A 14,976-nucleotide genomic window follows, 5' to 3' on the forward strand; every position below is an offset into this window, starting at 1 on the left:
TAGACATAACGAGTCTGGTTACAGACCATGTAACTAGACCTAGGACCCCTAGACATAATGAGTCTGGTTACAGACCATGTAACTAGACCTAGGACCCCTAGACATAATGAGTCTGGTTACAGACCATGTAACTAGACCTAGGACCCCTAGACATAATGAGTCAGGTTACAGACCATGTAACTAGACCTAGGACCCCTAGACATAATGAGTCTGGTTACAGACCATGTAACTAGACCTAGGACCCCTAGACATAATGAGTCTGGTTACAGACCATGTAACTAGACCTAGGACCCCTAGACATAATGAGTCTGGTTACAGACCATGTAACTAGACCTAGGACCCTAGACATAATGAGTCTGGTTACAGACCATGTAACTAGACCTAGGACCCCTAGACATAACGAGTCTGGTTACAGACCATGTAACTAGACCTAGGACCCCTAGACATAACGAGTCTGGTTACAGACCATGTAACTAGACCTAGGACCCCTAGACATAATGAGTCAGGTTACAGACCATGTAACTAGACCTAGGACCCCTAGACATAATGAGTCTGGTTACAGACCATGTAACTAGACCTAGGACCCTAGACATAACGAGTCTGGTTACAGACCATGTAACTAGACCTAGGACCCCTAGACATAATGAGTCTGGTTACAGACCATGTAACTAGACCTAGGACCCCTAGACATAATGAGTCAGGTTACAGACCATGTAACTAGACCTAGGACCCCTAGACATAATGAGTCAGGTTACAGACCATGTAACTAGACCTAGGACCCCTAGACATAATGAGTCTGGTTACAGACCATGTAACTAGACCTAGGACCCTAGACATAATGAGTCTGGTTACAGACCATGTAACTAGACCTAGGACCCCTAGACATAATGAGTCTGGTTACAGACCATGTAACTAGACCTAGGACCCCTAGACGTAATGAGTCTGGTTACAGACCATGTAACTAGACCTAGGACCCCTAGACATAATGAGTCTGGTTACAGACCAGGACCCCTAACATAATGAGTCTGGTTACAGACCATGACCCTAGGACCCCTAGACATAATGAGTCTGGTTACAGACCATGTAACTAGACCTAGGACCCCTAGACATAATGAGTCTGGTTACAGACCATGTAACTAGGACCTAGGACCCCTAGACATAATGAGTCAGGTTACAGACCATGTAACTAGACCTAGGACCCCTAGACATAATGAGTCAGGTTACAGACCATGTAACTAGACCTAGGACCCCTAGACATAATGAGTCTGGTTACAGACCATGTAACTAGACCTAGGACCCCTAGACATAATGAGTCAGGTTACAGACCATGTAACTAGGTTACAGACCTAGGACCCCTAGACATAATGAGTCAGGTTACAGACCATGTAACTAGACCTAGGACCCCTAGACATAATGAGTCTGGTTACAGACCATGTAACTAGACCTAGGACCCCTAGACATAACGAGTCAGGTTACAGACCATGTAACTAGACCTAGGACCCCTAGACATAATGAGTCAGGTTACAGACCATGTAACTAGACCTAGGACCCCTAGACATAATGAGTCTGGTTACAGACCATGTAACTAGACCTAGGACCCCTAGACATAATGAGTCAGGTTACAGACCATGTAACTAGACCTAGGACCCCTAGACATAATGAGTCTGGTTACAGACCATGTAACTAGACCTAGGACCCCTAGACATAATGAGTCTGGTTACAGACCATGTAACTAGACCTAGGACCCCTAGACATAATGAGTCTGGTTACAGACCATGTAACTAGACCTAGGACCCCTAGACATAATGAGTCTGGTTACAGACCATGTAACTAGACCTAGGACCCCTAGACATAATGAGTCTGGTTACAGACCATGTAACTAGACCTAGGACCCCTAGACATAATGAGTCTGGTTACAGACCATGTAACTAGACCTAGGACCCCTAGACATAATGAGTCTGGTTACAGACCATGTAACTAGACCTAGGACCCCTAGACATAATGAGTCTGGTTACAGACCATGTAACTAGACCTAGGACCCCTAGACATAATGAGTCTGGTTACAGACCATGTAACTAGACCTAGGACCCCTAGACATAATGAGTCTGGTTACAGACCATGTAACTAGACCTAGGACCCCTAGACATAATGAGTCAGGTTACAGACCATGTAACTAGACCTAGGACCCCTAGACATAATGAGTCTGGTTACAGACCATGTAACTAGACCTAGGACCCCTAGACATAACGAGTCTGGTTACAGACCATGTAACTAGACCTAGGACCCCTAGACATAATGAGTCTGGTTACAGACCATGTAACTAGACCTAGGACCCCTAGACATAATGAGTCAGGTTACAGACCATGTAACTAGACCTAGGACCCCTAGACATAATGAGTCAGGTTACAGACCATGTAACTAGACCTAGGACCCCTAGACGTAATGAGTCTGGTTACAGACCATGTAACTAGACCTAGGACCCCTAGACGTAATGAGTCTGGTTACAGACCATGTAACTAGACCTAGGACCCCTAGACATAATGAGTCTGGTTACAGACCATGTAACTAGACCTAGGACCCCTAGACATAATGAGTCTGGTTACAGACCATGTAACTAGACCTAGGACCCCTAGACATAATGAGTCTGGTTACAGACCATGTAACTAGACCTAGGACCCCTAGACATAATGAGTCTGGTTACAGACCATGTAACTAGACCTAGGACCCCTAGACATAATGAGTCTGGTTACAGACCATGTAACTAGACCTAGGACCCCTAGACATAATGAGTCTGGTTACAGACCATGTAACTAGGCCTAGGACCCCTAGACATAATGAGTCAGGTTACAGACCATGTAACTAGACCTAGGACCCCTAGACATAATGAGTCAGGTTACAGACCATGTAACTAGACCTAGGACCCCTAGACATAATGAGTCTGGTTACAGACCATGTAACTAGACCTAGGACCCCTAGACGTAATGAGTCTGGTTACAGACCATGTAACTAGACCTAGGACCCCTAGACATAATGAGTCAGGTTACAGACCATGTAACTAGACCTAGGACCCCTAGACATAATGAGTCAGGTTACAGACCATGTAACTAGACCTAGGACCCCTAGACATAATGAGTCTGGTTACAGACCATGTAACTAGACCTAGGACCCCTAGACATAACGAGTCTGGTTACAGACCATGTAACTAGACCTAGGACCCCTAGACATAATGAGTCAGGTTACAGACCATATAACTAGACCTAGGACCCCTAGACATAATGAGTCTGGTTATAGACCATGTAACTAGACCTAGGACCCCTAGACGTAATGAGTCAGGTTACAGACCATGTAACTAGGCCTAGGACCCCTAGACATAATGAGTCTGGTTACAGACCATGTAACTAGACCTAGGACCCCTAGACATAATGAGTCAGGTTACAGACCATGTAACTAGACCTAGGACCCCTAGACATAATGAGTCAGGTTACAGACCATGTAACTAGACCTAGGACCCCTAGACATAATGAGTCTGGTTACAGACCATGTAACTAGACCTAGGACCCCTAGACATAATGAGTCAGGTTACAGACCATGTAACTAGACCTAGGACCCCTAGACATAATGAGTCTGGTTACAGACCATGTAACTAGACCTAGGACCCCTAGACATAATGAGTCAGGTTACAGACCATGTAACTAGACCTAGGACCCCTAGACATAATGAGTCAGGTTACAGACCATGTAACTAGACCTAGGACCCCTAGACATAATGAGTCAGGTTACAGACCATGTAACTAGACCTAGGACCCCTAGACATAATGAGTCAGGTTACAGACCATGTAACTAGACCTAGGACCCCTAGACATAATGAGTCTGGTTACAGACCATGTAACTAGACCTAGGACCCCTAGACATAATGAGTCTGGTTACAGACCATGTAACTAGGCCTAGGACCCCTAGACATAATGAGTCTGGTTACAGACCATGTAACTAGACCTAGGACCCCTAGACATAATGAGTCTGGTTACAGACCATGTAACTAGGCCTAGGACCCCTAGACATAATGAGTCAGGATACAGACCATGTAACTAGACCTAGGACCCCTAGACCGAGTCTGGTTACAGACCATGTAGCTAGGACCCCTAGACGTAACGAGTCTGGTTACAGACCATGTAACTAGACCTAGGACCCCTAGACATAATGAGTCTGGTTACAGACCATGTAACTAGACCTAGGACCCCTAGACATAATGAGTCTGGTTACAGACCATGTAACTAGACCTAGGACCCCTAGACATAACGAGTCTGGTTACAGACCATGGCTAGGACCCCTAGACATAATGAGTCTGGTTACAGACCATGTAACTAGACCTAGGACCCCTAGACATAATGAGTCTGGTTACAGACCATGTAACTAGACCTAGGACCCCTAGACATAATGAGTCTGGTTACAGACCATGTAACTAGACCTAGGACCCCTAGACATAACGAGTCAGGTTACAGACCATGTAACTAGACCTAGGACCCCTAGACATAATGAGTCTGGTTACAGACCATGTAACAGACCTAGGACCCCTAGACATAATGAGTCAGGTTACAGACCATGTAACTAGACCTAGGACCCCTAGACATAATGAGTCAGGTTACAGACCATGTAACTAGACCTAGGACCCCTAGACATAATGAGTCAGGTTACAGACCATGTAACTAGACCTAGGACCCCTAGACATAATGAGTCAGGTTACAGACCATGTAACTAGACCTAGGACCCCTAGACATAATGAGTCTGGTTACAGACCATGTAACTAGACCTAGGACCCCTAGACATAATGAGTCTGGTTACAGACCATGTAACTAGACCTAGGACCCCTAGACATAATGAGTCTGGTTACAGACCATGTAACTAGACCTAGGACCCCTAGACATAATGAGTCTGGTTACAGACCATGTAACTAGACCTAGGACCCCTAGACGTAATGAGTCAGGTTACAGACCATGTAACTAGACCTAGGACCCCTAGACATAACGAGTCTGGTTACAGACCATGTAACTAGGACCCCTAGACATAATGAGTCTGGTTACAGACCATGTAACTAGACCTAGGACCCCTAGACATAATGAGTCAGGTTACAGACCATGTAACTAGACCTAGGACCCCTAGACCAGGTCTGGTTACAGACCATGAGCTAGGACCCCTAGACATAACGAGTCTGGTTACAGACCATGTAACTAGACCTAGGACCCCTAGACATAATGAGTCTGGTTACAGACCATGTAACTAGACCTAGGACCCCTAGACATAACGAGTCTGGTTACAGACCTAGCTAGACCCCTAGACATAATGAGTCAGGTTACAGACCATGTAACTAGACCTAGGACCCCTAGACGTAACGAGTCTGGTTACAGACCATGTAACTAGACCTAGGACCCCTAGACATAACGAGTCTGGTTACAGACCATGTAACTAGACCTAGGACCCCTAGACATAATGAGTCTGGTTACAGACCATGTAACTAGACCTAGGACCCCTAGACATAACGAGTCTGGTTACAGACCATGTAACTAGACCTAGGACCCCTAGACATAATGAGTCTGGTTACAGACCATGTAACTAGACCTAGGACCCCTAGACATAACGAGTCTGGTTACAGACCATGTAACTAGACCTAGGACCCCTAGACATAATGAGTCAGGTTACAGACCATGTAACTAGACCTAGGACCCCTAGACATAATGAGTAGGACCCTAGACATAATGAGTCTGGTTACAGACCATGTAACTAGACCTAGGACCCCTAGACATAATGAGTCTGGTTACAGACCATGTAACTAGACCTAGGACCCCTAGACATAACGAGTCTGGTTACAGACCATGTAACTAGACCTAGGACCCCTAGACATAATGAGTCTGGTTACAGACCATGTAACTAGACCTAGGACCCCTAGACATAACGAGTCTGGTTACAGACCATGTAACTAGACCTAGGACCCCTAGACATAATGAGTCAGGTTACAGACCATGTAACTAGACCTAGGACCCCTAGACATAATGAGTCTGGTTACAGACCATGTAACTAGACCTAGGACCCCTAGACATAACGAGTCTGGTTACAGACCATGTAACTAGACCTAGGACCCCTAGACATAATGAGTCTGGTTACAGACCATGTAACTAGACCTAGGACCCCTAGACATAATGAGTCAGGTTACAGACCATGTAACTAGACCTAGGACCCCTAGACATAATGAGTCAGGTTACAGACCATGTAACTAGACCTAGGACCCCTAGACGTAATGAGTCTGGTTACAGACCATGTAACTAGACCTAGGACCCCTAGACATAATGAGTCTGGTTACAGACCATGTAACTAGACCTAGGACCCCTAGACGTAATGAGTCTGGTTACAGACCATGTAACTAGACCTAGGACCCCTAGACATAATGAGTCTGGTTACAGACCATGTAACTAGACCTAGGACCCCTAGACATAATGAGTCTGGTTACAGACCATGTAACTAGACCTAGGACCCCTAGACGTAATGAGTCTGGTTACAGACCATGTAACTAGACCTAGGACCCCTAGACATAATGAGTCTGGTTACAGACCATGTAACTAGACCTAGGACCCCTAGACATAATGAGTCTGGTTACAGACCATGTAACTAGACCTAGGACCCCTAGACATAATGAGTCAGGTTACAGACCATGTAACTAGACCTAGGACCCCTAGACATAATGAGTCTGGTTACAGACCATGTAACTAGACCTAGGACCCCTAGACATAATGAGTCTGGTTACAGACCATGTAACTAGACCTAGGACCCCTAGACATAATGAGTCAGGTTACAGACCATGTAACTAGACCTAGGACCCCTAGACATAATGAGTCAGGTTACAGACCATGTAACTAGACCTAGGACCCCTAGACATAATGAGTCTGGTTACAGACCATGTAACTAGACCTAGGACCCCTAGACGTAACGTTATGGGTTATAGGCTTCCTAACAATACATTAAAAAAGCATTATAACAACTATAAGCTCTGCAAGTGACTCTGAAAATAGCCTTGTAGTTTTTGAATTTTGTAAGCTTTTTGAATGGTCTTCAATGGGCAAAAACGTCATTAAAGCCATCTGGCAGAAGTAAATACAACTGCGTTTTGATGAAAAGCCATTAACACGGAAATATGAAGTAGGAATGTGTCATTAATTAATGTACAGTAGTGGGAATATTATTTTGTACATTTTTCTTCACACATGTGCATTACTTGTTTTTGATATGTTTTACTCCTGTCGCTTTGCAATCATCAACAATATGTTATCAAATGTGACATTTCTGAAATTCTTACCTGGCGGTGCAGTTCATATATCCACTTTGTAGCACAAGGAATGTTTCTATTCAGCTCAATCTATCCTAAAGAGGCCAGGCCATTCACAGCGATACTCATGACAAGAAGAAGGTGTCCAGGACAGATAACTGAAGTCACTGCGAATTCTGCGTCCTCATTCGATCTTGCAAGTTCCACATTGGAGAGGGCAAAGAGACTCTCTGTCCTCTGATACAGCTCCTCCTCAGTCAGAACAGCCAGACCTGCATCTCTCAGAGAGAGGGTCTCCCCACTCCCTGCTGCCACATGCTGCACCTGGAGGTCCAGCAGCACAAGAATAAGCTTACATGCACTCTTTTCTAAAAGGTCATATAGGACTAGAGGCTCAATTAAGCAGGTGTGAACTCACCAGGATCTGCAGGGCCTGTAAGACTGGAGGACTGCAACAGGATCCCAACACAGAGAGACCCTCATCTGTCATTCCTGAAGATATAAATATACACACATAAAACCACAGTAGTGAACCTAGTTTCCCAGGAACTGATCAAATAATAACTGGAGAATCCTGTGAAAACTGCTCTCTATCTCACCGTCCATGGCACTGACAATGAGGTGGACGGCACTGAGAAGTGAGGATCTGATCTCGTCCTCATCCTTCCCAACACATTGGTCTACAAGATCCAGTATGGCCTGGACTGTTTCCCTCTCAGACTCTTCCAGGTCACCCAGGTCAGGAATCTCACATTCACACAACTGATCCAGCTGTGATGAGAGAGAGAGAGAGAATATGAAAGACAGTGAGAATGTTACAGATATTCAGGGTGAGATATTCATTCCTGCTATTAGTTGTGTGTGTGTGTGTGTCTACATTGTGTGTGTGTGTGTTTGTTCCCTGTTTCTGTACGTTTCACTCACCACACTCTCCAGCACACTGACTGTCTCTCTGTCCTCCATGGTTGTCTTGAGGAGCTGGAGCAGAGAGGAACGTGTGTCTGCTGGCAGGACTGACAGCAGCTGGAAATCACGACTCATTTTCTCCAGTTCTATAAACACACGAACAACAGACAGACCATGTTACTTTGTCAAAGTGTGATAAAAAAAAATTGTATACCAAAAGTGTGGTAACTTCGTAATTACTAATCAAAGAGAACAACTTAAAAATGTAACATTCCATTCAGTAGACTACATGTTGACCAGATGTTCACTTCAGTAGACTACATTACATGTTGACCAGACATTCCATTCAGTAGACTACATTACATGTTGACCAGACATTCCATTCAGTAGACTACATTACATGTTGACCAGACATTCCATTCAGTAGACTACATTACATGTTGACCAGATGTTCCATTCAGTAGACTACATTACATGTTGACCAGACATTCCATTCAGTAGACTACATTACATGTTGACCAGACGTTCCATTCAGTACATTACATGTTGACCAGACATTCCATTCAGCAGACTACATTACATGTTGACCAGATGTTCCATTCAGTAGACTACATTACATGTTGACAAGACGTTCCATTCAGTAGACTACATGTTGACCTGACGTTCCATTCAGTAGACTACATTACATGTTGACCAGACGTTCCATTCAGTAGACTACATTACATGTTGACCAGACATTCCATTCAGTAGACTGCATGTTGACCAGACGTTCCATTCAGTAGACTACATGTTGACCTGACGTTCCATTCAGTAGACTACATTACATGTTGACCAAACGTTCCATTCAGTAGACTACATTACATGTTGACCAGACATTCCATTCAGTAGACTACATGTTGACCTGACGTTCCATTCAGTAGACTACATTACATGTTGACCAAACGTTCCATTCAGTAGACTACATTACATGTTGACCAGATGTTCCATTCAGTAGACTGCATGTTGACCAGACATTCCATTCAGCAGACTACATTACATGTTGACCAGACGTTCCATTCAGTAGACTACATTACATGTTGACCAGACGTTCCATTCAGTAGACTACATTACATGTTGACCAGATGTTCCATTCAGTAGACTACATTACATGTTGACCAGATGTTCCATTCAGTAGACTACATGTTGACCAGATGTTCCATTCAGTAGACTGCATGTTGACCAGACGTTCCATTCAGCAGACTACATTACATGTTGACCAGATGTTCCATGCAGTAGACTACATGTTGACCAGACGTTCCATTCAGTAGACTACATGTTGACCAGACGTTCCATTCAGTAGACTACATGTTGACCAGACGTTCCATTCAGTAGACTACATGTTGACCAGACGTTCCATTCAGTAGACTACATGTTGACCAGGCGTTCCATTCAGTAGACTACATGTTGACCAGACGTTCCATTCAGTAGACTACATTACATGTTGACCGGACGTTCCATTCAGTAGACTACATGTTGACCAGACGTTCCATTCAGTAGACTACATTACATGTTGACCAGGCATTCCATTCAGTAGACTACATGTTGACCAGACATTCCATTCAGTAGACTACATTACATGTTGACCGGACGTTCCATTCAGTAGACTACATTACATGTTGACCAGACATTCCATTCAGTAGACTACATTACATGTTGACCAAACGTTCCATTCAGTAGACTACATGTTGACCAGACGTTCCATTCAGTAGACTACATTACATGTTGACCAGCGTTCCATTCAGTAGACTACATGTTGACCAGGCGTTCCATTCAGTAGACTACATTACATGTTGACCAGACATTCCATTCAGTAGACTACATGTTGACCGCTAAACAGGAGGCATTACCCCACACTGGCATTATTACCTTCGTTCAGATTTAAGGGGCTGTTGGCATCAAAGTCGCCTCTCAGGTCCATAATTCCATCCTCTTCAATCTCATCCTTTGACGTAACCTTTTCAAAGCCCCCATTGTTGGAGAAGAGGCACAGCTCTGTGGACAAGAGCAGACAACAGTCATAACCAGTCACACACAGTGGCTGTACTAAATACAGTGGCTGTACTAAATACAGTGGCTGTACTAAATACAGTGGCTATACTAAATACAGTGGTACTAAATACAGTGGCTATACTAAATACAGTGGCTGTACTAAATACAGTGGCTATACTAAATACAGTGGCCATACTAAATACAGTGGCTATACTAAATACAGTGGCTATACTAAATACAGTGGCCATACTAAATACAGTGGCCATACTAAATACAGTGGCCATACTAAATACAGTGGCTATACTAAATACAGTGGGATATACTAAATACAGTGGCTATACTAAATACAGTGGCCGTACTAAATACAGTGGCTGTACTAAATACAGTGGCTATACTAAATACAGTGGCTATACTAAATACAGTGGCTATACTAAATACACTGAGGAACATAGACGCTAGCTGTGTATTTTACCATGGTACTTAACCATGCAGCTATACCTGGGACATTGACAAACCATACACTTCCTCACCAAACTGTCCATTGCATTTGACGTAGAGTTCAATCAGACTGAAGGCCACGACAGTATATTCAGGAATCTTCAGCGACACATCACTATCTGTCTGAGTACTGCCACTCTGCTTCATAGAGTCCTGTGGAGAAAATGTCAAATGAGTCAGAGACGTTTGGTGCCCAGACGACCCAGATTCTAACCCAGACAGTAATCTATACTACACCATTACATCTTCAGGAAGTGGTTCTAATGATAAAAACAGGAAATGATCTATGTGAGAATTCAGGGCTACAGCATTCATCACTACTGAACAGACATCTGTGATCTGTCAATATGCTCCTGACATTTATTTTATTTATCATAAAGTGAGATTATTGAGATTAAAAATCTTTAAAAATCTTTTAATCTTTCTTCTTACCTTCACGCTCAGGGCGCTCATGTTGGCTCCTGCATTGCCACGCTTCCGGACTTTGTTTGTGACCTGGCAAGGTTGTGATGTCATAATCCTCTCCGTCAACACCCCTAATATTGCCCTGGGCTTCTCCCGGGTCTGCTTGATCACAGGATGGGTCATGTCCAGGCGTCTGAAGGAGGGACCCAAATAAATGATACAAAATATAGAGTGGGCGAGGAAATATTATTTAAAGGTACTAGTTACGCTTCTTACTAGAGGGCCATTCTTGAACTGCAATGTCTTTAACTTCCCTCGCCTTTACAACCATGAAAAATACTGTTTGGGGTAAGGGGCAGCATTTTCACTTTTGGATAAATAGCGTGCCCAAACTGAACTGCCTCCTACTCTGTCCCAGATCCTAATATATGCATATTATTATTAGTATTGGATAGAAAACACTCTGAAGTTTATAAAACTGTTTGAATCATGTCTGTGAGTATAACAGAACTTATTTAGCAGGCGAAACCCAGAGGACAAACCATTCAGATTTTTTTTTTTTTGAGGTCACTGTTTTTCAATAAGGTTTCATGGGGAATCCAGAATTCTAATCGACTTTCCTGCAGTTCCTACCGCTTCCACTGGATGTCACCAGTTTGCAGCAATTGGTTGAGGTTTTTCCTGTAATGAAGAAGTACCATAGCTCAGAACGAGAGTCACTTCATGTGTACCTTTTGATAGAGGCGTGTAACCAGAAAAGTAGCATCAGTTTGTTTTGCTCCTGTATTGAACACAGATCATCCCGTCTTCAATTTAATCGATTATATACGTTTAGAAATACCTAAAGTTGTATTACAAAAGTAGTTTGAAATGTTTTGGCAAAGTTTACAGGTAACTTTTGAGAAATTTTGTAGCGACGTTGCGTAAGTTGGAAGCGGTGTTTTTCTGGATCAAATGCGCCAAATAAATGGACATTTTGGATATATATCGACGGAATTAATCAAACAAAAGGACCATTTGTGATGTTTATGGGACATATTGGAGTGCCAACAAAAGAAGCTGGTCAAAGGTAAGGCATGAATTATATTTTATTTCTGCATTTTGTGTCGCGCCTGCAGAGTTGAAATATGTTACTCTCATTGTTTACCACCTAGGTCTAGTTATCATCAGATAATAGCATCTTATGCTTTCGCCGAAAAGCCTTTTTGAAATCTGACATGTTGGCTGGATTCACAACGAGTGTAGCTTTAATTTGCATGTGTAATTTAATGAAAGCTTGATTTTTATAGAAATATATTTGAATTTGGCGCTGTGCATTTTCCCTGGCTATTGGCCATGTGGGACACAAGCGTCCCGCCTACCCCAGAGAGGTTAAAGGCTCTCTTCAATGTGTAACACTGAAGCGTTAGACTTTTAAAGGTAATTTCCCTTTGAGCCGACATATGCAGTGCTTAACGTGAATGCTGTCTCTGCCAAATACATTTTTTACAACTTCAAATAAAAAAATGCCTTTACATGTCAATCACACTGTAAAGCTGAATTTCCACGATGCGGATTGAGTACAGCCCTAAAATGACAAATAGTTTTAGTTGATATTGAACTGTTTATCAATGTGAAAACAAGTCCTATATAATGCAAAACATTATTTTAATGTATTGTTTAATGAACTTAAGGAAAGCAAATAGGTTTGTCCCAGTAGTGATGTGTAGAGTTGTAGCGACATGTTTCAGGGATTTAGAGACATCGATCTATTATTTTGAATGATAGAAAGTAAATAAAAGTATTTGATATATTGTATAGATCAATAAAAACAAAGAAGGCTATTCAAATACTTTTTTATAAGAGATATAATGTGTCCCTAAGTTTCATGTCATTAGTGTTCCCACCTTGTAAATCACTCATTAAAATAATATAAAAAGGACATTAAGCATTCTCTCAAGTGGCAAACTATGGGTCTAAATATTGACTCCTTGGGCAGGTGAACCGTATGATTGTAGTTAACATACCAACCTGGACTCCTTGGGCAGGTGAACCGTATGATTGTAGTTAACATACCAACCTGGACTCCTTGGGCAGGTGAACCGTATGATTGTAGTTAACATACCAACCTGGACTCCTTGGGCAGGTGAACCGTATGATTGTAGTTAACATACCAACCTGGACTCCTTGGGCAGGTGAACCGTATGATTGTAGTTACCATACCAACCTGGACTCCTTGGGCAGGTGAACCGTATGATTGTAGTTAACATACCAACCTGGACTCAGGGATTGAAGTTAACATACCAACCTGGACTCCTTGGGCAGGTGAACCGTAATTCTGTCTCTCTCCATTTAGTGTAATATGTTGGGCGTGAACCGTATTGTATTCATTTGTGGATGTTCATCATTCATTTCGTATGATTATGTTAACATACCAACCCTGACTCCTTGGGCAGGTGAACTATTAGTTACCATGACATGTTACTAATTGCAATGATATGTTACAAATTTCTCCTTTGTTGTGGCTAGGTGGGCAATGTTAGCTAGGCGCTATGGTTACAACCTGACTTTCAGGTGAACTGTTGTTTACCTGGACTCCTTTGGGATTAAGGTTAGGGTTAGAGGTTAAGGTTAGAGTTAAGAGTTAGGGCTAGGAGAAGTGTTAGCTCACATGCTAAGTAGTTGCAAAGTAGCTAAAAGAAAGTAAGCAGTTGCAAAATTGCTAATTAGCTAAAGTTGTCCATGATGTGATTTGATGCGTACATTTTAAGTTGCTAGAAATTTAAATAGGAGGTGGTTTTCAAATGTTCTAATTTAGCTCAAATGTTAAATTTGTCCATGATATGATTGAAACACACAACCTTTGGGTTGCTAGGCGTTCGTGTTATACGTCCTCCATCCCACCCTCTTTTTGTTTTTTTCTTAAGTAACAATACATATCATACTAATTCCACAAATGAACTTTTAAAAAGGCACACCTGTTCATTGAAATGCATTCCTGGTGACAACCTCATGAAGCTGGTTGGGAGAATGCCAAGAGTATGCAAAGCTGTCATCAAGGCAAATGGTGGCAATTTGAAGAATGTCAGATATATAAAATATACTTGGATTTGTTTTACAATTTTTTGGTTACTATATGCTTCCATATGTGTTATTTCATAGTTATGATGTTTTCACTATTATTCTACAATGTAGAAAATAGTAAAATAAAATAAAAACCTTGAATGAGTAGGTGTTCTGATGGAAGTGGATTTAACAAGTAACATCAATAGGGATCGTAGCTTACATCTGGATTCACCTTGTTAGTCTGTGATGGAAAGAGCAGGTGTTCTTAATGTTTTGTACAATCAGTGTATGTACAGTATAGGGCAACTCACTTGTCTTTCGAGTAGTTAACCACCTCCTTCACTTTCACCTCCTCTTTCTTCAGTCTGCCAAAGGACGACTCTTGTTCGTTAGAGTATTTTAAGGCCACGTTAAGTTTTAAATCAGCCAACAATCCCTCCACATTTCCTCCTGCCTTCATTTCTTCTATGTCACCAAATGTCCCACTGTGGTCCACGAAGTCAGACTCCTTGACATCTGAGGGAAAATTCAACATTAGAACCTTATGCATTTATAACACAGCACATATCTAAACTCAGCAAAAAAAGAAACGTCCTCTCACTGTCAACTGCGTTTATTTTCAGCACACTTAACATGTGTAAATATTTGTATGAACATAACAAGGTTCAAAAACTGAGACATAAACTGAACAAGTTCCACAGAATTGGAATAATGTGACCCTGAACAAAGGAGGGGTCAAAATCAAAAGTAACAGTCAGTATTTGGTGTGGCCACCAGCTGCAT

General features: G+C 42.4%; 1 protein-coding gene across 2 annotated transcripts in view; it reads right to left on the reverse strand.

Annotated features, from left to right (window-relative positions):
* The window catches only part of LOC115118580 (gasdermin-E-like), a 43,217-nt gene extending 28,459 nt beyond the window's left edge, over positions 1 to 14,758 (reverse strand). For both annotated transcript variants that reach the window (XM_065015412.1, XM_065015411.1), the window contains exons 1-8: positions 14,505 to 14,758; positions 11,176 to 11,341; positions 10,776 to 10,896; positions 10,123 to 10,248; positions 8,236 to 8,363; positions 7,911 to 8,082; positions 7,730 to 7,803; positions 7,342 to 7,635 (exon numbers count right to left, since the gene is read on the reverse strand). In XM_065015412.1, coding sequence (XP_064871484.1) covers positions 7,402 to 7,635; positions 7,730 to 7,803; positions 7,911 to 8,082; positions 8,236 to 8,363; positions 10,123 to 10,248; positions 10,776 to 10,896; positions 11,176 to 11,341; positions 14,505 to 14,743 — 1,260 coding nt within the window. In that variant the 5' untranslated portion in view covers positions 14,744 to 14,758 and the 3' untranslated portion in view covers positions 7,342 to 7,401. The remainder of the gene's footprint in view (positions 1 to 7,341; positions 7,636 to 7,729; positions 7,804 to 7,910; positions 8,083 to 8,235; positions 8,364 to 10,122; positions 10,249 to 10,775; positions 10,897 to 11,175; positions 11,342 to 14,504) is intronic.
* Between the last annotated feature and the right edge of the window lie 218 nt (positions 14,759 to 14,976).

Source organism: Oncorhynchus nerka, unplaced genomic scaffold, assembly GCF_034236695.1.
Source record: "Oncorhynchus nerka isolate Pitt River unplaced genomic scaffold, Oner_Uvic_2.0 unplaced_scaffold_1451, whole genome shotgun sequence".
NCBI classification, from domain to species: domain Eukaryota; kingdom Metazoa; phylum Chordata; class Actinopteri; order Salmoniformes; family Salmonidae; genus Oncorhynchus; species Oncorhynchus nerka.